This window comes from Bos mutus, chromosome 26, assembly GCF_027580195.1.
Source record: "Bos mutus isolate GX-2022 chromosome 26, NWIPB_WYAK_1.1, whole genome shotgun sequence".
NCBI classification, from domain to species: Eukaryota; Metazoa; Chordata; class Mammalia; order Artiodactyla; family Bovidae; genus Bos; species Bos mutus.
The window spans coordinates 30,850,273-30,874,184 of NC_091642.1; the positions used below are offsets into that span (position 1 = coordinate 30,850,273).

General features: G+C 42.6%; 1 protein-coding gene across 1 annotated transcript in view; it reads right to left on the reverse strand.

Annotated features, from left to right (window-relative positions):
* ABCC2 (ATP binding cassette subfamily C member 2) overlaps positions 1-23,912 on the reverse strand; it is a 72,518-nt gene that overhangs the window by 40,491 nt on the left and 8,115 nt on the right. Inside the window, exons 3-11 of the mRNA XM_005892063.3 lie at positions 13,852-13,977; positions 11,964-12,098; positions 11,390-11,497; positions 10,921-10,976; positions 9,490-9,724; positions 7,543-7,706; positions 6,563-6,740; positions 1,365-1,619; positions 199-264 (exon numbers count right to left, since the gene is read on the reverse strand). Coding sequence (XP_005892125.2) covers positions 199-264; positions 1,365-1,619; positions 6,563-6,740; positions 7,543-7,706; positions 9,490-9,724; positions 10,921-10,976; positions 11,390-11,497; positions 11,964-12,098; positions 13,852-13,977 — 1,323 coding nt within the window. The remainder of the gene's footprint in view (positions 1-198; positions 265-1,364; positions 1,620-6,562; positions 6,741-7,542; positions 7,707-9,489; positions 9,725-10,920; positions 10,977-11,389; positions 11,498-11,963; positions 12,099-13,851; positions 13,978-23,912) is intronic.

Here is a 23,912-nt window from a genome sequence, read left to right on the forward strand (position 1 = left end):
TAAATAGAAATCATAATCAAAAGAAGGCCTGAGAGGAGTAGCAGAAGAAACAGGAGACTTGTGGCTGGATGGATCAGGAGTCGTGGGACACACCCCAGGCTCAGAAGCAGGAGTCCACAACCTCAACATGTTGTTAAGGCCAAGAGGCTACCGTGGCTGTTACCGTGCCCAGAGAGCCACCCACGCTCAGCTTCTCACCTTGATCCCACTGAGAATCTCATTCATGATCTTTAAACGGCTGTCTTTATTCTTCATATTTTTAACCTGCCGGGAAAGAATAACAGAACAAACATCCATGTGAGCGGGTCCAGGTTTGCTTCAGATGCTAAATCTCAGTGGCACTTGCGGCTGTTGCTCGGTGAGAACTTGAGGTGCCCAGTGACGGGCTGTGTCTCTCGCGCTCTCCTGCTTGCTCTCCCTGCTCCTGCCACACTCACCACCCTTCTGGGCCTGAACAGTGTTGGCCTGACTGTGCCCTCGTCCCAGGTTTTACCCAAGTCTTCCTCCCTCACCCTCAGGTTCCAGAGTTCAGCTCAATGTCTCCTCCTCCTTTCCTGACCCCAGGACCTAAAACCACTCCCTACAATCACATCACCCTGTTTAATTCCCTGCATAGTACTACTGACATTTTCCTTCTTTGTTTTTACTTATTTATGGCCTGAATCTCCACCCCAAGCAGAATGTAAGTTTCATGAGAGCAAAAGCCTTGTCTAATTTGCTGCCTTGTCTAATTTGCTGCCATGTTCCCCCAGAAATAGGGTGCACAATAAGCATTTTTAAAATATTGAGTTGGCCAAAAAGTTCATTCAGGTTTTTCCGCATTAGGAAAAACCCAAATGAATTTTTGGCCAATATTTGTAACTCAGTGAATGCAAAACGAATGAATGACTAAGTCACATATACCATAAAGTTCACCCATGCAGAATATGATTTCTGGCAGAGATAAGGACTGTCCACAGAGAGCTCTGCTAACTGGTGGGAACAAGGTCGATTGCCAGGATTTAGGCATAAAGTCTGGTTTGCTCTTGTGACGGCTCTGTGTGGCTGGTTTATAATGCTATGATAGAGAACCAGGGTCATAATTACTTTTTAAGAACAGCCCAGCATAGCAGGGTGTAAACGTTATATGCAGGGTCCCTGGGCAGCTCTTCTCTCTCCAATTAGGGACATGAATGAAGACAGGAAATATGAACCCTAAAAGTGGTCAGAAGATGGAAGGGGAAGACAAAGCCAAGTTCATTTGGGACAGTGGCAAGTCTCCTGTGAGCCTTGCCTTGCCCAAACTCCAATCACCAGTCAGAATTAAGTAAGAAAACTTTAGACTTTGAAGAACATGTACATATCCCCAGTGACTGTTTCTTTACCTGAATAGCCCTATTCCTGGTGGCGAGTACTCCATTAATTGGGATTAGGATCACCATCACCCCAACACCTGCTAAGACCGAGGGTCCCAACTCTGCCCACAGGAAGTAGATGGCCAAGGCAATCTGTAGGACATTTGACCACAGCAGGTGGATGAAGTTGGTCACATCCATGAGCTTCTGGGCGTCCACAGACATGAGGTTCACTGTTTCTCCAATGGTGTACTGCTTCCTGGCCCGGTTGGAGACAGTCAGCGCCTGAAAATAAAGATTGGAATTGAGACGCATGGACAAAGCCAAGGAGACTGGGAAGTGAGAGGGGATTCAGGAAGGCAGCGAGAGACAGTAGAAGGATGGGCTCCATATGGACATAACTTCCAAGGGGCTGTGATCTTCCAGCTGCTAAATCTTAACAGTGTTCTCTCATTCTTGACCAGTCTTTCCTGCTATATCTACCTTCCCCAACACCCGCTCCCCCCCACACACTTGTCTTACCCGGAAAACTCCTATTTATCCCTTAGTGTAAGCTTAGGTGGAACTGCTGAGAAGCCTTCCCTGACTCCCAAGTTTGGGTTAGATACCTCTGTGTATTCCCCAATGCTTATCTCTGCCGTTACATTCATCACACGGAACTCTAATTGTGTTTTCCTATTTCTCCACCAGTAGAAAACTCTAAGGACAAGGGCTGCCTCTGTCCAATTCACTACCTGCACACAGTGGGGAAATCACATACTGAAGGATGGGAGGAACAGAGGAATGAAGGGAGGGAGCCTGTATGGACTCTGGCCCTGCAGACTTTAATGGGGCAATGTCGGAGCCATACTGTGAGGAGGCTGCAGCCATTCCCAAGAAGGACAGAGACCTTAGAATGGAGGGGAAAACTATGGGGCTCACATACTGGAAGCAAAATGACTTGTTTATTGTCAGGAAATTTGAGGACACTATCTAAATGCCTGAATCTTGCATCATGAACCATCATTTCAGAGAGACGAGAAGACTGAGACCCACAGTCAATGACTTATGGCAGTGTCTTGTACAAATGCTCCCAGACAAGAGGCTGGGGGCCGAGGGGGTAGCTGCATGAAACCAGCTGGCACTATGCTCACCAAGCAACCCTTTGGTGTGGCCCACATCTTTCCAAAGGAAGGAAAGCTTAATTCCCACAAGGCAGTGTATGGGCTATGAGTGGCCCTAGATACCACCTTCAGTCTCCTCCTAAAAGCTCTACTGTCATCTTCATCCATTAATGCAGTCTTTAGAATATATCAGGATGCTTTGTTGTACAGTAAAAAGAAGTAAATTTCCCAAAACGTTGGGCCACCAAGGTGCTAGAGAAATCAGTCCACTGCTATGCCTCCCCTTTGGTATTGAAAAGTAAAAGAAAAAAGTATTATCTAACTACCCTACAAGGTAATTGCAATACTTTTCTTTTCTCAATAAATCTCAATAGAGTGAAAAAGTCAAGAATATAGTCCCAATAGCCCTTGTCAGGAGTCAGGGCCTATCTATGTGATTCTAGCCATTAAAGTGATCTAAGCCCTACTTCTCTCTAGAACAGGGATGATGCAGTTACTTCGCAGAGCTATGAACTGGTGATGGATGTAAAATATGTTTCATAACATTTCATAAATGAAGTATAATCTAAACATAAAAGTAGTCAATTTTAAATTCCACTTTAGGAGAATATTTATTTGAATGGGGGTCTCATTAAAGGCTCTATTTTACACATTTTGTATGAATTGTGACAATTGCAAAACCTGGACTATATTAAGAATCAAAGAGGCAGGAATGAATTGTCACAATTGTAAAAGTGTACATTCATAGATATATCTGAGACAGCCTGGGTAGTGACCTCATATCCTGCAAACCAACAGAAACAGTTACTCCACAAGGAATAAAGGGATTAAAGATTTTGTAGAAGACAAATTCCAGTGTGAGGCTATTTAGGGGTTCAAAGAACTTGACCAGACTTCTGATCTAAAGACATCTGGATCACCTCTCTGGGTCTCTCGTCTAGTCAGCATCTACTCAGGAAAGACAAAAGTCATCTTGGAGTTTTAGAAGAAAAAGGCAAAGGAGAAAACCAGGAACTTTAACAGAGACATCACCATGATGGAACACTTCAGTGGTGGATGAAAAAAGGAAGAGGAGGCAACTGTTTGATGTTCTGAGCTATCAAAAGTGTCATCTCCTTCTGGATGAATTTTCTCCTCAGGCTTAGAGTCACTACTCTATTTCCATTTCTTTCTTTTCATTTATTTTTTAAGCTGAAGTTTACTTGATTAGTTTCAATTATTAAGGGAACTCAAGGGACTAGATCTGGTAGACAGAGTGCCTGAAGAACTATGGACAGAGATTTGTACCACTGTACAGGAGCTGGTGAACTGAAACCATCCCCAAGAAAGAAATGCAAGAAGGCAAAGTGGTTGTCTGAGGAGGCCTTACAAATAGCTGAGAAAAGAAGGAAAGTGAAGGAGAAAGATATACCCAACTGAATGCAGAGTTCCAGAGAATAGCAAGGAGAGATAAGAAAGTCTTCTTAAGTGAACAATGTAAAGAAATAGAGGAAAACAATAGAATGGGAAAGACTCAAAGTCTCTTTAAGAAAATTAGATATACCAAGGGAACATTTCATGCAAAGATGAGCACAATAAAGGACAGAAATGACAAGGACCTAATAGAAGTAGAAGAGATTAAAAAGAGGTGGCAAGAAGACACAGAAGAAAAAGGTCTCAATGAACTGGATAACCATGATGGTGTGGTCATTCACCTAGAGCCAGACATCCTGGAATATGAAATCAAGTGGACCTTAAGAAGCATTAGGTGGTGGAGGTGATGGAATTCCAGCTTAACTATTTCAAATCCTAAAATATGATGCTGTGAAAGTGCTACACTCAATATGCCAGCAAATTTGGAAAACTCAGCAGTGGCCACAAGACTGGAAAAGGTCAGTTTTCAAAATCCTGAAGAAGGAAAACACCAAAGAATGTTCAAACTATAGCAAATTGCACTCATCTCACATGCTAGTAAGGTAATGCTCAAAATCTTCAAGCTAGGCATCAACAATATGTGAACTGGGAAATTGCAGATGTACAAGCTGGATTTAGAAAAGGCAGAGGAACCAGAGATCAAATTGCCAACATCCACTGGATTATCAAAAAAGCAAGGGAATTTTAAAAAAAAACCTACTTTTGCTTCATTGACTACACTAAAAAGCCTTGACTGTGGATCATAACAAATTGTGGGAAATTCTTAAAGAGATGGGAATACCAGACCACCTTACCTGCCTCCTGCAAAACCTGTTTGCAGGTCAAGAAGCTACAGTTAGAACTGGACATGGGACAATGAACTGGTTCCAAATTGGGAAAGGAGTACTTCAAGGCTGTATATTGTCACCCTGCTTATCTAACTTCTATGCAGAGTACATCATGTGAAATGCTGGGCTGGATGAAGCGCAAGCTGAAATCTAGATTACTGGGAAAAATATCAGCAACCTCAGATATGCAAACGACTACACTAATGGCTGAAAGCGAAGAGGAACTAAAGAACCTCTCGGTGAAGGTGAAAAAGGACTGAAAAAACTGGCTTAAAACTCAATATTCAAAAAACAAAGACCATGGCATCTAGTCCCATCACTTCATAGCAAATAGATGGCGAAAAAGTGCAACCAGTGACAGATTTCATTTTCTTGGGCCCCAAAATCACTGCACATGGTGACTGCAGTCACAAAATTAAAAACACTTGCTCCTTGGAAGAAAAGCTATGAGAAACCTAGATAGCGTATTAAAAAGCAGAGATGTTACTTTGCCAACAAAGGTCCGTCTAGTCAAAGCTGTGGTTTTTCCAGTAGTTATGTACGGATATGAGAGTTGGATCATAAACAAGGCTGAGCACCAAAGAACTAATGGTTTTGAACTGTGGTGCTGGAAAAGACTCGTGAGAGTCCCTTGAACAACAAGGAGATCAAACAAGTGAATCCTAAAGGAAATCAACCCTGAATATTCATTGGAAGGACTGATGCTGAAGTTGAAGCTCCAATACTTTGGCCACCTGATGTGAAGAACCGACTCAGTGGAAAAGACCCTGATGCTGGGAAAGATTGAGGGCAAGAGAAGAAGGGGGCAACAGAGGATGAGATGGTTGGATGCCATCATCAACTCAATGGACATGAGTTTGAGCAAACTCTGTGAGATGGTGAAGGACAGGGAAGCCTGGTATGCTGCTGTTCATGGAGTCGCATGACTTAGCAACTGAACAACAATATTTGGCTATTTTCAATTCTTAAGGGAAAAAATGAGACTTCACCTTGGTGTCTAGGACAGAGGGAAATAAAGTTGCTCTGAGAAAATTAAACACTAAAAGGAACGTGTCAGGGACTTCCCTGGCAGTCCAGTGGTTAAGACACCACACTCCCACTGAAGGGGCATAGGTTCGATCCCTGTTCAGGGAACTAAGATCCCACATGTCATGTGGCATGTATAAAAATAGGAAAAAAATAATAATAAAGCAACAAGTCAGAGGGAAGATGGGCAAAATCATCTTAAGGAAACGGAAAAGCTCCCAAGTCTGCAGAATTTAATCATTGGAGTGAGGGTGATGATATTTACAAATCCAAAAAAGGAATCGGGCAGATGAGGAGTTGGTTGCCGCTCAAGACTGAAAAAGAAATCATTAGGGAAAAGACAGTCCAGGGAGATGGAGCCCTGGTCCACAGAGTATACTAGTCTATGGTAAAACTGTGATTTGAGATGGATACACCAGGTCTCATGAGCCCAGTTTCACGTAGTACTTGGTTTAAATGTTGGCAATTTTAAGAGTCTGCCCTTGGTCAGCTTCTTTTCTGACTTCACATTCTATCCTAAGGTGTTGTCAGCTTGTGGAGAGAAGAAAGAGAGAGATGGTATGCCAGCCTTCAAGGCTGAAAGGCAGATCCTGGGCAGAGAAGAGTTTGCCAGCTTTTCCCTGCGGTAGGGTACACACCACCACCACCACCCACCCCCCACCACACACACATATTCTATGTCTATATACACACTTTTCATTTTAATTTCCTAAGAAATGTCTAAAGAAGGCTGTATGGTTAGCCAAAATTCAGTGTTGCGGTCAGTTATCACCTCCATCAAGTTTTCCTCAATCGTGGAACAAAGGGTCATGTTTACTAAGGGGATTTTCTTTGGTGATCCCTGGCATACCCCACATACCTTCTTATATACAGAAGCCATGATGGTGGTCCGCACCTTCATGCCCAGCATAAAGCACAGCTGAAAGTAATACTGAAGGCAGAAAGACTGGATGAGGGCCACGACAAAGAGGAGAATTGAATAGAGATATCCAGTCCACAGATAGATTCCACGGTCATTTGCAAAGGCGATCAGCAACCTGCCAGAGCAAAACTAAGTAAGTGCTGACATCAAGCCTCCGAGGGCTCCTTACCCTCACTGTGCACAGCCAGCTACCCTGCCCTACCCTGGAGGTAACTGAAGTGACTACAGTTCAATGCTCTTGGAAGACTGAGCTCCACAGCCATGCCAGCACTCTCCCTTTGGAGATGAGCAGCAGGGCCTAAGGGTTGATGACCCACAGCTGTGAGACAGGATACTGTATGCCCCACAGAGCTGCCGCTGCCATGCTTTCTCTGACCCTCTCTTTCCCTACCCCCTGGTAGAAGGAGCCATGTGTGGCAAGTTGATTTATTCCTGGAAAGGAATTAGGACACATATCCAGCATGAGTTAGAAGGGTTTCCCCTGGAGGACAGTGTATTCCATGGATCCTGGCAGACTGAAGTCATGTCATGATTAACTGGAACTGCCCACTTAATGCATGACTGGGGAGCAATGAGGCTACAAAGACTGCGTACAATCCTCTCCTTGGGTATGAGGCCCACCTCTTGGACACAGCTCAGCTCACAGCAATTCTGTTTAAGAAATGCCCCTAAGAAGTACTCGGCTTCCTATGAGGAAAAGGATATGGGAAAGAGGAAGGCTAAAGGACTTTATTTTAGACCTTGAAAAGTGCCTTGTGCTTTTCGTGAACACAATGCTGTAAGGTGCAAGAAAATGATGAGCATTTTTTTTTTTAAATTAGGAACTTAATAATAGGCTCCTGCCTGCATATACAAGGAGCAAAAAGCAGAGTGGCAGAGGAGGTCCTAAAGAGACAGCCCAGGGTCTGGGGACTCACTTCAGCAACTGAGGATTCAGAAACGTGAGGATGTCATACACCACCTTCAGCAGGAATGATTTCAGGAGGATGACGTAGAAAGTTTTGAAGAGCGCCTTCACCAGCCAGGACTTGGGAAAGTCTTTTGTGGTCTCAGACTTCTTTTTTTTCTTTTTAGTTTCTTCCTAGGGACAAAACCAAACAAGCAGTGCTTGCAGAAGTGCATGGTGTAAGACTTTGTCTTCACTGACCAGCTCCCGAGCGTTAGCCCCTGATCCCTGTGGCCGTCACTGAACAGGTTTGAGTCTTCTCTTCACTGCCTGGTCCCATCCACCTTTTTAGCTGCCATCACTGTTCCCCTCTCACCTCTTAACTGATGCTTAGAATCTATTTTGGATTAGGAAAACAGGCAACAAAGCAGATGAAAATAGCATGTAAAAACACAGAATAGATTCAGGGGGGCCTGTGGGGCACTGTGGGAGGGAAGGGCATGGACATGCTAACATATATATTAATATATATTTCAGATGCTTAGAAGACTTTTCGTTCTTCTTGCTTGAGGTTATTGTGGGATGTTACGGGTTGAATAGAATCCCCCTCAAAAGGAATGTTGGGGTCCTAAACCCCAGTGCCTTAGACTGTGCCCTTGTTTGGAAATAGGGCCTTGCAGATGTAATCAAGTTAGGATGAAGTCATCAGAGTGCATCATGGGTCCTACTCTAATATGACTGGTGTCCTTGTAAGAAGAGAGACAGACAGGGGGCAGGGGAAGAGGCCATGTAATGACAGAGGCGGAGAGTGGGGTAACACATCCAAAAGCCACAGAACACCAAGGACTGACTGCTGGCCAAACCCAGAAGGTGGAGAAGACAAAGAAGCTTTCTCCCATATAGGGTTTGAAGGGAGCGTGGTTCTCCTGATGATTTGACTTCAGACTCTTGGCCTCCTGAGCTGTGAGACAATACACTTCTGTTGTTTTAAGCCGTGCAGTTTGTGGTGCTTTGTCTCAGCAACCCTGGGAATCTACTGTGTGGGGTGTCACCACCACTCACCCACCACACTTCCTTTTCCTGTCCTGCCAGGCCCCCAGTTCCAGATTCTCAGGCTCAGTGGCATCCTCTTATAATGGCTGTCACGGAGCTCCCATCTTTTCAGTCTCTTTGCCTGAACAACTGCCTCAGCCTATATCTTAGCTTCCACTGCCCCTGCCCCGACCCCAATCATTCATTCTCCTGGCAGCTACCCAAGTGGACTTTTAAAAATGTAAATCTGATTGCATTACTCCTCTGCTCAAAACTTTCTCCTGGCTTTCCATCAGACTTAAAATCCAGACTCTTCACCATGGCCCATGAGGGTCCATACCACTTTGTACCCTCCCACTTTCCTGCACTCACCTCCCCGCACACTCAGCCTCTCTCTCCATGCTCCTGCACTCTCTTTCTCCTTTCCAAACAAACCAACCATGTTCCCCTCTCAGCCTCACAACCCACCCCCTGTGAGTGGAACACGCTTCCTTCTGATGGGCTCTTCTCATCACTTGGATCTCTGCCCAAATATCACCTCCTCTGAAGCTTCTCCTGTTACTCTAAGGAAGCAGTTATATCTGTGCCCAGAATGGTCTCCAATGCATAGTGCTACTCAATAAATATTTTCAAGTGAATAAAAAAATTAATTAGCTAACACTAAATCCCACCAACATGCAAATTCTAGCAATGCTAAGGTATTGTTTTATTTTTCTGCTAAAAAAGACATTGAGAAAAATTTCATATATACCCCAAAGGAGAGAGAACAGTACTACATTACACCCCAAGCATCCATCTCTAAGGTACTGTGATAGTATTGTGAATATTACTAATATAAAATGTACTGCAAAGGGTAAAGTGCTGTAAAAATGTAAGGACAGAATCACCATCACCAGGACACCAATGACGTGCAGGACGTTTGAACAGACACTCATGGCAGAGTTACCAGGACAAGGACATCTTGGCTTTGACTCTGGTTCTTGTCCAAGCCGTTCACGCTGGCTCCAGGGTTCCGCTTGGATTTCTTCTTCTGCCGTTTCTGGAACGCCCGCCTGGCCTTCTGTAGCTCTTCCGCCATGTACTTCTCAAACCTGCTGACTAGTGCCTTTGTTTTAGCCGCGTCTTCAATATCCCAGACATCTTCGAGTGTCAGAGGTTTCCTGAAGCCTTTCAGAACAGTGCTGGAACAAGAGGGAGCCGCAGGCTGAGGCCCTGCAGAGGGGCCAGAGGTGGTCTCCTCTCTGCCTCTATCAAAACCATCCAGTTCCAGGATGGAGGGACAGAAGAATGGGGCTTCTCCCTTACCCTGCTACCCCAGCTCCTAGCCCTAGGAACTTGAAAGAGGAGTGGGGAGAGCAGAAAAGGGAGCAGGTAGGGGTGATTGAAGGTGGGAGAAAACAATAAGAGAAAGAGAAGGGATTCTACTGGATGAAGAGTCAAAAGAGCATCATCTACCCCACATCCTGCTCCTTCCTCCTCAAATATTGGCTGCCTCTCTGCCGCCCTGGCATCCCTTGAGGGGACTCCAAGAGGCCCTTAAGGAAATGAGCAGATCCAGAGGCCGCCTCTATACTGTCTCTCTAGATCAGGGCTTCTCAACATGGGATTCAAGAACATGGATGGAAAACAAATTATATCTTTATTCCTATTCACTTCTAACTGAAACGCAGCCTTTCCTAGTTCTAATATGAAAGTAGTCAACCAACTACAGTTGTAAAACAGAGTACTTGAGCCTTTGTTATCAGGAGACACCACAGACGTTTTCATGGCTCATGTATACTCATCACTGCTGTGAAACTAAACCCCAGCACTGGGTCTTGTTATTTAATGCATTCACAAAGAGGCACAAGTGTTACTATATCCCAGATTTGATTTTAAAAGACTATTTAGGTACTACATTTCAATTTAGTTTCCCTTTACAATTTCATGTCTTTTATTGTACACATTTAAAACATTATCTGAGAAGGGATTCATGGGTGTTACCAGGCTGCCCAAGGGGTCCATGCAACTACAAAGGCCAAGATGGCTGCTCTGGATCTCCTGGCAGCCCAGGACAGCTATTCATCCCTTACCCAAGTCTGTGCCACACTCCTTGCCCCCAAATTTCCATTTTCCTGTCCTCCTGCCTCCTTTTCCTTGTCTTTTTTTTTTTAGTGTGCGTGGAATTTCCCCACTCCAGGCTACCAAAAAAAAAAAAAAGAAATTGCCTCCTTCCTCTCAGTTTCCCCATCTGCCCCGTGAAGGGAATGAAGTAAACTGATCTATATATTTCAACATTCTCTAAGTAGAGGAGAAATGGAGGTCACGGCAGGTACTTTTAAAATGAAGATTTGAGGGATGAAGGATAGAGACAAGCCACACTCCAGGCATTTCCTACCTGTCATACCAACTAAAGGTGATACTACTCAAAAATGAAGCTGTGGTTGAAGGATTCTGCAAGACACACAAAAAATCAGAAAGTAAATCAATTAGAAACAGGAATTCAATGGAACTCTAAAATCAGAAATTGATGTTTCTAAATGGATGCTGTGCTAGAAACTAGATATGACACTGAAGTGGCCTGTTTAACATGTTTTTTTGGACACGCTAAGGTCACCAGTAGGATGATAACCAGACTTTTTGGCATAGATATATGAATTAACTGTCTGTGCTGAAGCTTGGTGGGTCAACATAAAAGTTAATGTTTCCAAATTCTAGTCACTTTGTGTTCTTATGTCACAAAATCATCTGTATTACTGTATTCTGGGCTTGTGGGACCTTCATGAGACCTTGACATCTCAAAGTTACATTTGTCAAGATACCATCCAATTAAACAACATATGAGGTGGTCATATGTCAAGTCTCACTTTTGATGAGTCATCTTTTTCTGAAAATGCTGAAAGGATCAGGACCAGGATCTGGAATGCGTAGAAGATGAAGTACACGCAGGAGTAGGCCAGATTAGAACTGCTGTCCTATGCGGGAGAAAAACAAAGAAAATAAGCCTTTTATCTGAATTAGGTGATGGCATCCCACTCCAGTACTATTGCCTGGAAAATCCCATGGGCGGAGGAGCCTGGTAGGTTGCAGTCCATGGGGTCGCTAAGAGTCTGACACAACTGAGCGACTTCCCTTTCACTTTTCACTTTCATGCATTGGAGAAGGAAATGGCAACCCGCTCCAGTGTTCTTGTCTGGAGAATCCCAGGGACAGGGGAGCCTGGTGGGCTGTCATCTATGGGGTAGCACAGAGTCGGACACGAATGAAGCGACTTAGCAGCAGCAGCAGCCGCCCCTATGTATCAATGCTCATGATTAAAGTCTGTTATCAAACCCCCTAAATACAATTTTACCCTGGAACTCAATTTGCCTGATGTCATTTACTACAACTTAGAAGCTGCCCAGGAGTACCCTCTAATGGCACCATCCCTCTCCTCCTTACCTTTAAGAGTGCCCGGATCAGAGTCTGAAATTGGAAAGTGCCACAGAGTATTGAGAGAATCCAGAATAAGGACAGGTACCAAGAGTCCTTCTGCACACACCATCGCCTGCTGTGTTGGATCAGTAAAACCAGGACCTAGAGAGAAATTTACATCATGTTTCGAAAAACAGTGTCACCATCCAAGGACAAGAGGCAAGAGAGATGTCAGAGAACAGGGGGAGAAATGGAGCCTGAAGGGGGAGACTGTTGTAACTAATCTGATGCCAACTAGTCCATTTCCTCCCTGATACCACCCAACTTTCTCTTTCAGGACCCGGGTGCTTTCTCTGGAATCCCCTTTCCCTATCCCATCTCTGATGCAAAGAACTGACTAGTTGGAAAAGACCCTGATGCTGGGAAAGATTGAAGGTGGGGGGAGAAGGGGACGACAGAGGATGAGCTGGTTGGATGGCATCACTGACTCAGTGGACATGAGTTTGAGTAAACTCTGGGAGTTGGTGATGGACAGGGAGGCCTGGCATGCTGCAGTCTATGGGGTCGCAAAGAGTCAGACACGACTGAGCGACTGAACTGAACTGAATCCCATCTCTATTCACCACATTTGGGTAGGGAGTCAGCCAAAAACACAGAGGGTCACCCCCTAAATGGAGTAACTGTGGGAGCCAGAAAAATCTTTCCAAAGACCAAGAAAATAATTTTAGGCACTACAGCAATCAGATGGGGGAGGAACATTCTGAATAGGTGCAGGGTATCTATATCATGATATTTTCTAATAATACTAGACTAAGCAATTAGCAACAACAACAAAAAAACTTTGCCTCACATTATTTCACTTAACAATAACGAATTAAATGTTGTTTTCCTAGACCCAGTGCTGTGCTAATAAACTGGCATTCTGAAAACAAGAGGCATGAATTTGAGGCATGTGTGAATTTCCATGGTATAAATACAAGTGTCATGGTGGATTTCAATCTCCAGCCTCACGTCACCAGACTTGGGGTTGGGAAGAGAGGCACAGTCAGCTCTGTCCGTTCCAGTACACTGCTGTCTAGACCTTTCTCTGTTTCATAACAAAACAAAGTACCTACAGGGACCAGGCGCACCATGTTACCAAGTGAAGTGAGGTTGAAGGATCGTACTGAGCCTGGTCTAAAGTGACCGGCTGCTTCAGTCCTGGCTGACTTGCCCTGTGGGAATGTCGGCCCACAGTTGCCAGGCATTCTGATTTTTCAAGATAGTTTAGGAATCTGAACAATTATGTTATATCTTCCTCTTTTAAAATGATGATAATGGGAATTTCCTGGTGGTCCAGTGGTTAGGACTCAGCACTTTCACTGCTAGGGATCTGGGTTCCATCACTGGTTGGGGAACTAGAATCCCACAAGGCACATGGTGTGGCCAAATAAATAAATAAAACAAAATGATGGTAGTAAATTTAACAGTTTTCTCCAACACTGTACAGCTCTCCCTCTTCCCACCTCCAAAACCATGCCTGTAGAAAAGACATAAGTTTGTCAAATCTATACAAACAGCTCTAGACTCAGCAATCTGTTGATTAAGAGTCACCAATCAATTTAAAAATAATGTTTACAACATTTAGGAAATTATTTTAGATCAAGAAACTTGGATTTCATCTGTGATCCTTAGATGGCAAGAAATGAAGCCATAACATACATATCTTAGTCATTAAAGCTAGTACTTACTCTAAGAAGAAAGCATTATAAACTCATGTTTAAAAGCAAATGAAAAGCTAAAATTTGTCTTACCCTATTACATAGGTCCTTTGAAAAACGTAGATGAAATTGAACTTAATCTCATTCCACAAGAGCAAATTTCAGCTAGATGGCTATGAGAAGATAAACAGGGTAGAACTGATGATTAGCCTTACCCATGTGACCAGATACAGGATTGGATTGGTGTATCTAACAGCAGGAACCGCGGCTTGTCCAGTGTTTTCTGTGAGCGCAAGAGCCAGATCTATGGCTGCCAGGATAAGAAGAAAGCCAACAATCACCTGAGAAGGCAAAAGACCACTGTTAGGAGGATATTCTTTAGAACACAATGGTTCCCAGTAACAGATGGCAAAAATGGTAAACAGTGCAAGATATGGAAGCAACCTAAGTGTCCATCATCAGATGAACGCATAAAGAAGTTGTGACTGATACACACACACACACACTAGAATACTACTCAGCCATCAAAAGAATGAAAATTTGCCCTTTTCAGCAATGTGGATAGACTTGGCAAGGACCATGCTTAGTGAAATAAGTTAAAGAAATAGCTATATGGTATCACTTATATGTAGAATCTAAAAAATACATCAAACTAGTGAATTTTTATATTACATTCTTTTCTGTTATCAAAAAAGCAGCAGACTCACAGATATAGAGAACAAATTATTGGTTACCAGTGGGGAGAGAGAAGAGGGGTAGGGAATTAAGAGGTACAAACTCTTAGGTATAAAGTAAGCTACAAGGATATATTATATAACACAGGGAATATGCCAATGTTTTATAACAATAAATGGGGTATAACCTTTAAAACTGTGAATCATATTGTACATCTATAATTTATATAACATTGTATATCAACTATAGCTCAATAAAAATGATAAACAGTGATTAAGATAACAAATATTTCTGCAATTAATATACAGAGTTCAAGCAAAGGGATAAAGTTCAAAGTATGCTATGATAAGTTAAGGAATGTTGAGTGTGACTTTTTTAAGATTCATTTTTGGATGTGTCAGGTCTTAGTTGCAGTATTAGATCTTCATTGCGGTGTGAGGGCTTCTCTCTAGTTGAGGTGTGTGGGCTCAGTAGTAGCAGCTCACAGGCTTAGTCGCCCTGCTGTATGTGGGATCTTAGTTCCCTGACCAGGGATCAAACCCACGTTCCATATATTGGAAGGAGGACTTTTATTATTTTATTTCTGGCTGTACTGGGTTTTCCTTACTGCAGGCTTTCTCCAGTTGTGGTGCGGGGGCTTCTCATTGCAGTGGCTTCTCTTGCAGTGGAGCATGAGCTCTAGGGGCACAAGCTTCAGTGGTTACAGCACATGGGCTCAGTAGCTGTGATGCACAGGCTTGGAAACTGTGGTGCACGGACTTAGTTGCTCCTCAGCGTATAGAATCTCCCCAGACCAGGGATTGAGCCCATGTCTCTTGCCTTGGCAGGCAGATTATTTACCATTGAGTCACCAGGGAGGCCCCTGGAAGGAGAATTCTTAACCACCAGGGAAGTCTCAAGTGTGATGATTTTAAAATATGTCCACAAATTCCCTGGTACTCCTTCCTTCAAAAATCAGAGGTTAGTTCCCCCTTCTCAGAGTTCAGAGTATGGGCTGAACTCTGGCTTGCTTGTAATGAACCGAATATGGCAGAAGTGACAGTGTGTGACTTCCAAGACTAGGGCGTAGAAAACAATGTGGCTTCCTCTTTGTTTTCTTGCTCAGATCACTCGCCACAAAGGAAACTTCCAGCCCCATCGTGAGGACACTCAAGTAGCTCTTTGGAGAGCTCTACTTGGATAGGAACTGAGACCTCCTGCCAAAAGCCATGTGGGTGTGTCAATTCAGAAGCAGATCTTTCTAGCTCCAATCAAGCCTTCAGATGACCTTAGTCCCAGCCTGTGTATTAACTGCAGCCTCAAGACAGACACTGAACTCAGATAAGTGAAGTGAAGTCGCTCAGTCGTGTCCGACTCTTTGCAACCCCATGGACTGTAATCTACCGGGCTCCTCCATCCATGGGATTTTTCAGGCAAGAATACTGGAGTTGGTTGCCATTTCCTTCTCCAGGAGATCTTCCCCACCCAGGGATCAAACCCGGGTCTCCCACATTGTAGACAGACGCTTTACCATCTGAGCCACTCCCAAATCCTTGACCCATGAAAATTGTGAAGTTAAAAAAAAGGTGTTTATTCTTAAGCTGCTTAGTTTGGGGGTAATTTATCGCATAGTAATAGGTAACTAATAAAATAGATTTAAAAAGGGAATTCCTCCACCCCAACTGGGATGGCACTATTCCCTCTCTTAGGTCAGTATCCCCAGCTTTCTCATATAAACTTTGAAGTTAATGATTGCAACCATGTCAATATTTGTCTTATGAGGTCATAAGACATGATACATGTTGTTCTAAAGAACTACGGCTCACCCATCAGAAGGAAAATTATTACCTCCATTGAGGAGGTCCACCAGTATCTTACTCCTCAAAATGAACTTCTTCAGTATCAGCTCCCCATCTTCACCACTTCCTTTTCCCACCCAGCTGTGCATACTCATTCCATAAGCCTCATTCATCCAGAACAGTTCAGCTCAGGCAACGGTATCAGCCCCCACCTCTTCCCCCCCCCTGCCTTTTTTTTTTTTTTTGAGCTGCTCTGCACAGCAAGCAAGATCTTAGCTCCCAGACCAGGGATCCAATCCACACCCGCCCCTGCAGGGCTAGCGCAGAATTCTGACCACTGGACCAAGAAGTCCCTGGGCCCTTTATAATCAAACCAAGCCAAGAAGGAAGACAAAAGCACCTTTAATAGGACAAGTGCTACTACTTAGCAAGGTACAGAGTCAAAGACATGTTTATAAGGGGAATACATCTTTCTTAAGCATATTCTGCTTTCCTCACTGGAGACTGTAAAGATTTTGGTGGGAAAAATCATAGCTTTTTAAACAATAATTTATGTTTGCCTTTAGGTAAATTGGGAGATAAAAAAGTATAAGCTAGAGCTAAAGCACTCACCCTTGAGGATGCCTGGATAAAGAGACTACAAACCAGCAGACCACTCCCCAGGCTAAGGAAAAGGAAGAAACCTTTGCCACAGGCTTACATATATTAAACTCATACAAATTGATTAGAAAGACACCGAGCAGTCCATATCAAAAACGACCGATTTACATTATCAAACATTCCTATAGGACTTCCCTGGTGGCTCAGTGGATAAAAATGCAGGGGACATGGGTTTAATCCATGATCTGGGAAGATTGCACATGCCAGGGAGCAACTAAGTCACAACTTCTGAGCCCACGTTCTATATCCCGAGAGCTGCAACATCTGCACCCAAATGCCTAGAGCCCATGCCTTGCACCAAGAGGAGCCACCACAACGAGAAACCCACGCACCACAACGAGAGAAAGCCCACACACAGTAACCAAGACTCAACACAACCAAAAGAAAAATTCTACAAAGCAATCGAGTCCACGTACTTTTTTTAAGTCCACATACTTTTAACCCAGTAATTTTTATTTCTAGGAGTTTATCCTATAGACACACTCATTGCAGCATTGCTTTTGATGGCAGATGGTTAGAAACCGCCTGGATTTCTATCAAGCAGAGGATGTAAATTATGCTATATCCAAATAACAGCATCTCAAGTGATCATTAAAAAGAAAGAAGCAGGAGCTTCCCTGCTGCCTCAGTAGTAAAGAATCCCCTTTCCAATGCAGGAGACATGGGTTAGATCCAGGAAGATCCCATTTGCCGTGGAACAAAGTCCATGCACCACAACTATCGAGTCTGTGCTCTATAGTCTGGGAACTGTAACCACTGAGCCCTTGTGCTGCAGCTGCTGAAGTCTGTGCACCTAGAGCCCATGCTCCACAGCGAGAGAAGCCACTGCAATGAGAAGCCCGTGCACAACAATGGAGAGTAGCCTGGCTCTCTGCAACTAGAGAAAAGCCCACGCAGCAGCAAAGATCCAACAGAGCCAAAGAGAAAAGAAAGAAGCAGATCTTAAGTGCTAAAATGGGAGGACCTCCAAGACACAGAAGGAGGTATATAAGACTAGTACTAACATTTGTGTAGAAAAGTATACATCGGCAGGTATTTATAAAAGCATAGGTTATCTCTGAGAGTATACAAGGAACCAGTATCAATGGTTGCCACCTCAGACAGAAATGAATGACAAGGAGTATCATATATCCTTTTGCAGCTTTTGAATTTTATAACCCTCTGCAAATTATCTGTTCAAAAGATAAAAAGTAAATGAATACTCCCATTTTTTAAAAAATGAGCAAGTGACCTGAACTGACGTGAACAATTTAAAAATAAAGTACAACTACAAATTGACACTTGCCATCTACCTTTGCAAGGATTAAATCATATACTGCTTCAGCTGCTGACTTTTAACACCCCCTGAAAGGAGTTCTTGGTGGAGAGCAGAAATGAGGCACTCTGTGCTCAGGGTGGTGGTGGTGGTGGTGGGGAACCAGTGGAAACTATCTTCAGATACATATTTTTAGGAGCTGAATTTTATGAACCCTAATTCTTGTATCTTCTCATATCTAGAAAAGCACTAAAATCTTCATGGAGACATCTGCTCCTCATGACTAGAATAAACCTTCTGCAAAAAATATGTGCTTGACTGCATGCACTCCCACTTCACCAGAGTCACATATATACTGACATTCCCCCTGAATTCTTTGGAGCAGTTTCTCAGAGATATCTGAGATGTTGTCTTCCAGGCTATAGTCCTCATTTTGCCCCAAATAAAACAACTCACAACTCTCACATTATACATTTTTAAAAAGTTGTATTCTTAACCATTTTAAAAAAATCAGTCACATTATTACAGCAATGCAAAATAAAATAATAGGATGTCATTTTTGCTTATAAAATTAAAAATGTTACTCAGTGCTAGCAAAAGTACAGAGCTAAGCACTTTAACACACTTCCATGGTGAGAGTATAATGTGATAAAAAACCTTCCTAAATTAAAAAAATTTTCCGTTATGTTTCAAAAGTTTTAAGTTGCTTGTATACGTTGATATAGTAGTTCTATTTCTGGGACTCTATTCTGAGGAAATAATCTGAATTGCAGGCAAATATTTAAGTGCAAGAATGTTAACTGAAGTCTCTTTCTTTATAGTGAAGAATTTATAAAACCTAAAATAACCCAAAACAGTGGTGGAGGGGTTTGTTGTATTGATCTGAAAGAAGTGCCAGAAAGTTCTCCAGCAAAAATCAATTTATTCGACAGAGGATTGCATTTTGGAGTCTGAAACCATGGCAAGCCACATGCCCCTCTGACATGGGAAGGAGAACACTTTCATAAAGAGGAAAAGGAAACTGGGAGGGCTACAGTACACAAGGAAGCCACGGTTTTTCTTTGGCCGAGTCCTTGCCTACGAAGAAGAGGCTTTCTTCTTCTTTGTTGGGCTCTGCTACAGTTATAGTGGGTGAGAACTCAGCTCTTCTGGTTTTCCACCTACTTAACTGAGGCTTGTGATTATTATTTCTTTTTTACAGATGAAAGAAGACACTATTACAAAGAGTTGTTAAAATAAGTTATGGAATACTCATGTGATAAGCTATTTTTTAGTCATCAAAACTATGTTGAAAAATTATGTTTTAAGAATAATGTTGATAACACTAGGCAATGCTTTCAGGGAAGAATCTGTCTCAATACAGGAGACCTGGGTTCAATCCCTGGGTTGGGAAGATTCCCCTAGAGAAGGAAATGCCCACCCACACCGGTATTCTGGTCTGGAGAATTCCATGGACAGAGGAGCATGGCGAGCCCCATGGGGTTGCAAAGGAGTTGGACACGACTGAAGTGATTTAACACTCAGGTGCAAAAAAGTAGACCATAACATTGCATTCAATGAATTCAATTATGTTTTTTAAGTACGCACAGAAAAAGACAGGAGTTTCCAGTTCAAGATATCAGGTTTATAAAAATACATTTCACTATACAGTGAAGTGAAGTCGCTCAGTCGTGTCCGACTCTTTGCGACCCCATGGACTGTAGCCTATCAGGCTCCTCCATCCATGGGATTTTCCAGGCAAGAGTTCTGGAGTGGATTGCCATTTCTTTCTCCAGGGGATCTTCTTGACTCAGGAATCGAACCTGGGTCTCCCGCGTCGTGGGCCGACGCTTTACCGTCTGAGCCACCAGGGAAGCCTCACTGTACAGCAGGTGCAGACAAATACTGTTTGATTCCACTTATATGAAGTACCTAGAATAGTCAGATTCATAGAGTCAGAAAGTATTTGGCCAACGCAACACATTGGTAGGTGCCAGGGCAGGAGGGAGTATGAGGAGAGGTCATGGGAACTTAGTGTTTAGTGGGGACAGAGTCTCAGTTTAGGAAAGTGAAAAATGCTGGAGATGGATGATGGTAAGAGTCGCACTTAGTACCACCATATAGTTAACTCTGGTTAAAATAGTATGTTTTATAGTATGTGAATTTTACCACAATAAAAAGCATTTAAAAAATATCCGGTTTAGTATACTTGTTTCCCAGCCTTTCCTATCCCACTGATTTGATAGAAGAGAAGTACCTGAGAAATAAACCCATAGTAGTGCTGAGTCTATGAATGGAAGAGGGTGAGTGAGCTTGGCAAACCAGGCAGTTTTAGAAAACAAAACACAAACGTGTCAATAGCATCAGGTAAAAGAGCAGAGAAAACCGTGGTCTAAAATATACACAAGAAAAAGCAGTGGAAGGGGGCCTGAGATAGACATCGCTGGTTGCTACGCTTGTGTCTTCCGTCTGCCCCACCAGATTCACTCTCCACCACTGTCCGTTAGAGCCTGGAGTGGTAACAGCTCACTGCTAAGCCCCAGGTCTCTTTGTAAATACAACCTCCTCTCACCACTTTACTTTGCCTCAGCCATCTGCCTCCTGTGAGGACCCTGACTGGTACAGTTGCCTCCTCAAAGCCATTTTCTTCCTAACAGAACCCCCACTTTTGTAAAATATGAACCCTACTCAGCTCAGTCATAGGCTTGGGTAGAAACTGCACCTATCTCCAACCCTATGAAGTGAATTAAAACCAATCCTGGTGATCCGGTTCCTCTGGCCTGGGACTGCTTTTGCCACAAACATGTGACACAATTCTGGCCAAAGAGAAGTTGAGGGGCAGCTTGTGGGGACTGTCTTGTGTGAGCTTCTGAAAAAGGTTCCCTTCACTGATCAAAGTGATACATATATCCCGAATATGTAAAGAACTTTTTATAACAGCAAAAAGATACAAATAACCCAATTTAAAAATGCATAAAGGGTTATGCAAAGAATAAATTTTTCCGAAGACAGTATACAAATGGCCAAAAAGCAGATGAAAAAAAATGCTCAACGTCATTAATCACTTGGGAGATACAAATCAAAACCACAATGAGATACCACTTCATACCTACTAGGATAGTAGATATATTATATTCTCCATCAAAAAGATGAATAGCAAGTACTGGTGTGGACGAGTGTTAGAGCCCATATTGTACACCTGAAAATAATACAACATTATAAATCAGCTATGCTCCAGATTTTTTTTTTTTTTTTTTTTTGCTGGCAGGAATGTAAAAGGGTATAGCCACTTTGAAAACATTTGTCAGTTCCTCAAGATATTAGATATGGATTTACCATATGACTCAGCAATTCTATTGCTAAGCATATACATACTCAAGAAAACTGAAAACCTATGTCCACCCAAAAACTGGTACACAAATGTTCCTAACAGCATTTTTCAAATAGACAAAAACTGGAAAAAACTCAAATACCCATCAACTGATAAGTGGATAAGCAAGATATCGAACCTGTACAATCGTGAGACCTATAGCCATAAAAAGGAATGAAATACTGATACATGCTACAACATGAACGAGCCCCTTGAAAACATGATGCTAAGTGAAAGAAGCCAGACACAAAAGGGCAAATATTGTATGACTGCATTTGTATGTGAAAGCTGCTACAGTCATCCTGCAATCACGTGCTGGCTTGGTAAGTGGCTTGATGTGCTGAGGTTATCAGAAAAAAAGATGAAAATAATCAACCTGTTGATACTGTTGAATTGCTATATTACCAAATCCAGGAGGTGCACTGGACTTCCTGTTTTATAAGATAATAAAATGTGTCACTTAAGCCAATAGGTATAACTTGCAAGACAGAGTCTTGACTTACTATAAATCTATTCTTTCTAGTCCACCCTGGCAGAGAGTTAGAATGGAAAACAGGACAGAAGTGAGTTTCCATTGATGTTGTGTGAACTGGTACAGTTATATCAGTCCCTTTATGCTCTCACCCACCCCCAAACCATCAGGCAAATCCATAGACAACTATAATCCACCAGCATCCTTAAACTGGCTAAAACAGAAGTATTTGCTAAAGAAATTGAATCCTTCTGGGAGGAGGACAGGGCAGGTAATGGTGCTCCAGGGTAAATGCATCTTCACTCTGCAGTCAGAGGTGGAGAGGCACCGCCTAGCATCCTGCTCTGGAGGGAAGCCAGTGAGTACAGACAGTGGTCCAGGACTCAGAGCTCACAGGCAGTCCTCCCATCAAGAAGAGGCCGCCTGGGGAAGTGGATCTAGATACTGCCAGGAAACCTACTGCAGCCACACGTTCATTGACTTAGTCCCCTATTTATAAGTGCAAACAGAACACCAATAACCACCGAAAGTTGAGAAAAATCAGTACTAGTGAAGAAGATAGCCAAGATACTGAAACAGAACAACTGATTCTGAGATGGAACAAACAGAAATTAAGTGAAGAGAATTTCAAATTATTTTAAAATTAATGTCCTGTAAGAGACTTGAGAAGATGTTGCATCCACAAATTTGTTGCTGTCAGAAAAAGGTATATTCAGGGGACTTTCCCAGTGGTCCAGTGATTAGGACTCTGTGCTTCCACTGCAGGGAGCACAGGTTCAATCCCTACTCAAGGAGCTAAGAACTCACAGGCCACCCTGCTTGGCCAATTTTTTTTTTTCTTGTTCGGGAATTAAGAATGTGATTCTCAGGAATCAAACCCATTATTGCTAAAATAAAGGCACTTTAGGATGATTAAAAGAAAAAATTTAGGAAAATCTCTCAGAACACAGGGGAAAAGAGAAAAAGAAATTCTGGAAAGAAGTTGAGGACTTCCCTGGTCATCCAGCGGTTGGGAGTCTGCCTGCTAATGCAAGGGACATGGGTTTGATCCCTGGTCTGGGAAGATTCCACATACCATGGGGCAGTTAAGCCCACACACTGCAACTACTGAAGCCCAGACGTCCTAGAGCCTGTGCTCTGCAACAAGAGAAGCCACAGCAGTGAGAAGCCCAGCACTGCAACTAGACAATAGCCCCCTCCTCGCTGCAACAGAGAAAGCCCATGAACAGCAACGAAAACCCAGAGCAGCCAAAAATAAGAATTTTTTAAAGTATCTTAAAAAAAAAGTTGAGAAGGAGGATCAATTCGAAGAGTCCAATATCTAAAAGAAGTTCTAAACTTCTTTAAAATTATAAAATTAGAGGAAAAAAATGAAAAGATTAATATATAAAAATTTCCCAGATATAAGAAAGACATGAGTCTTTAGATTAACAATGTAGAATCCATTGAATGAAAAAAGACCCATGTAAACACACTCATGAAATTTCAGGACATCAAGAACAAAGAGGATAAAACTTTCTAGAGAGGATAACAAGGAATGAGAAGAATTCTAACTTGGTAGCACAAGATTTGAGGAATGACACAGCAACATCTTTAGAGTTGAAAAAAAATGTTTCAACCTAGCATTCCATATCCAGATCAACATTTTCAGAAAGCAGGGACCCAAAGACTTTATTTACTATTGTTTTTTTCTGAAAATTTTATATGAGGCTGTTCTCCAAGAAATTTGGAGGCACTAATTTTCTTGTCTTACACAAAGGGGCTCAAGTGGAAAACACAATGAAACATGGTGACTATAGGTAAACAATACTGTACTGCATATTTGAAGTTGCTAAGAAAGTAGATTCTGAAAGTTCTCATTGCAAGAAAAAAATTTTTGCAACTATATATGGTGATGGATGTTAACTAGACTTACTAGATCATTTCAAACTTATGCTGTACACCTAAAACTAATAATGTTATATGTCAATTGTGCCTCAGTTTTTAAAAATACTATAAACTGAAAAAAAAATCTCATTTGATCTCCAGAATTTATCTTCTAACCGCAAGTTTGTTATACACAGCACTGCAATTATGGTCAAAACATT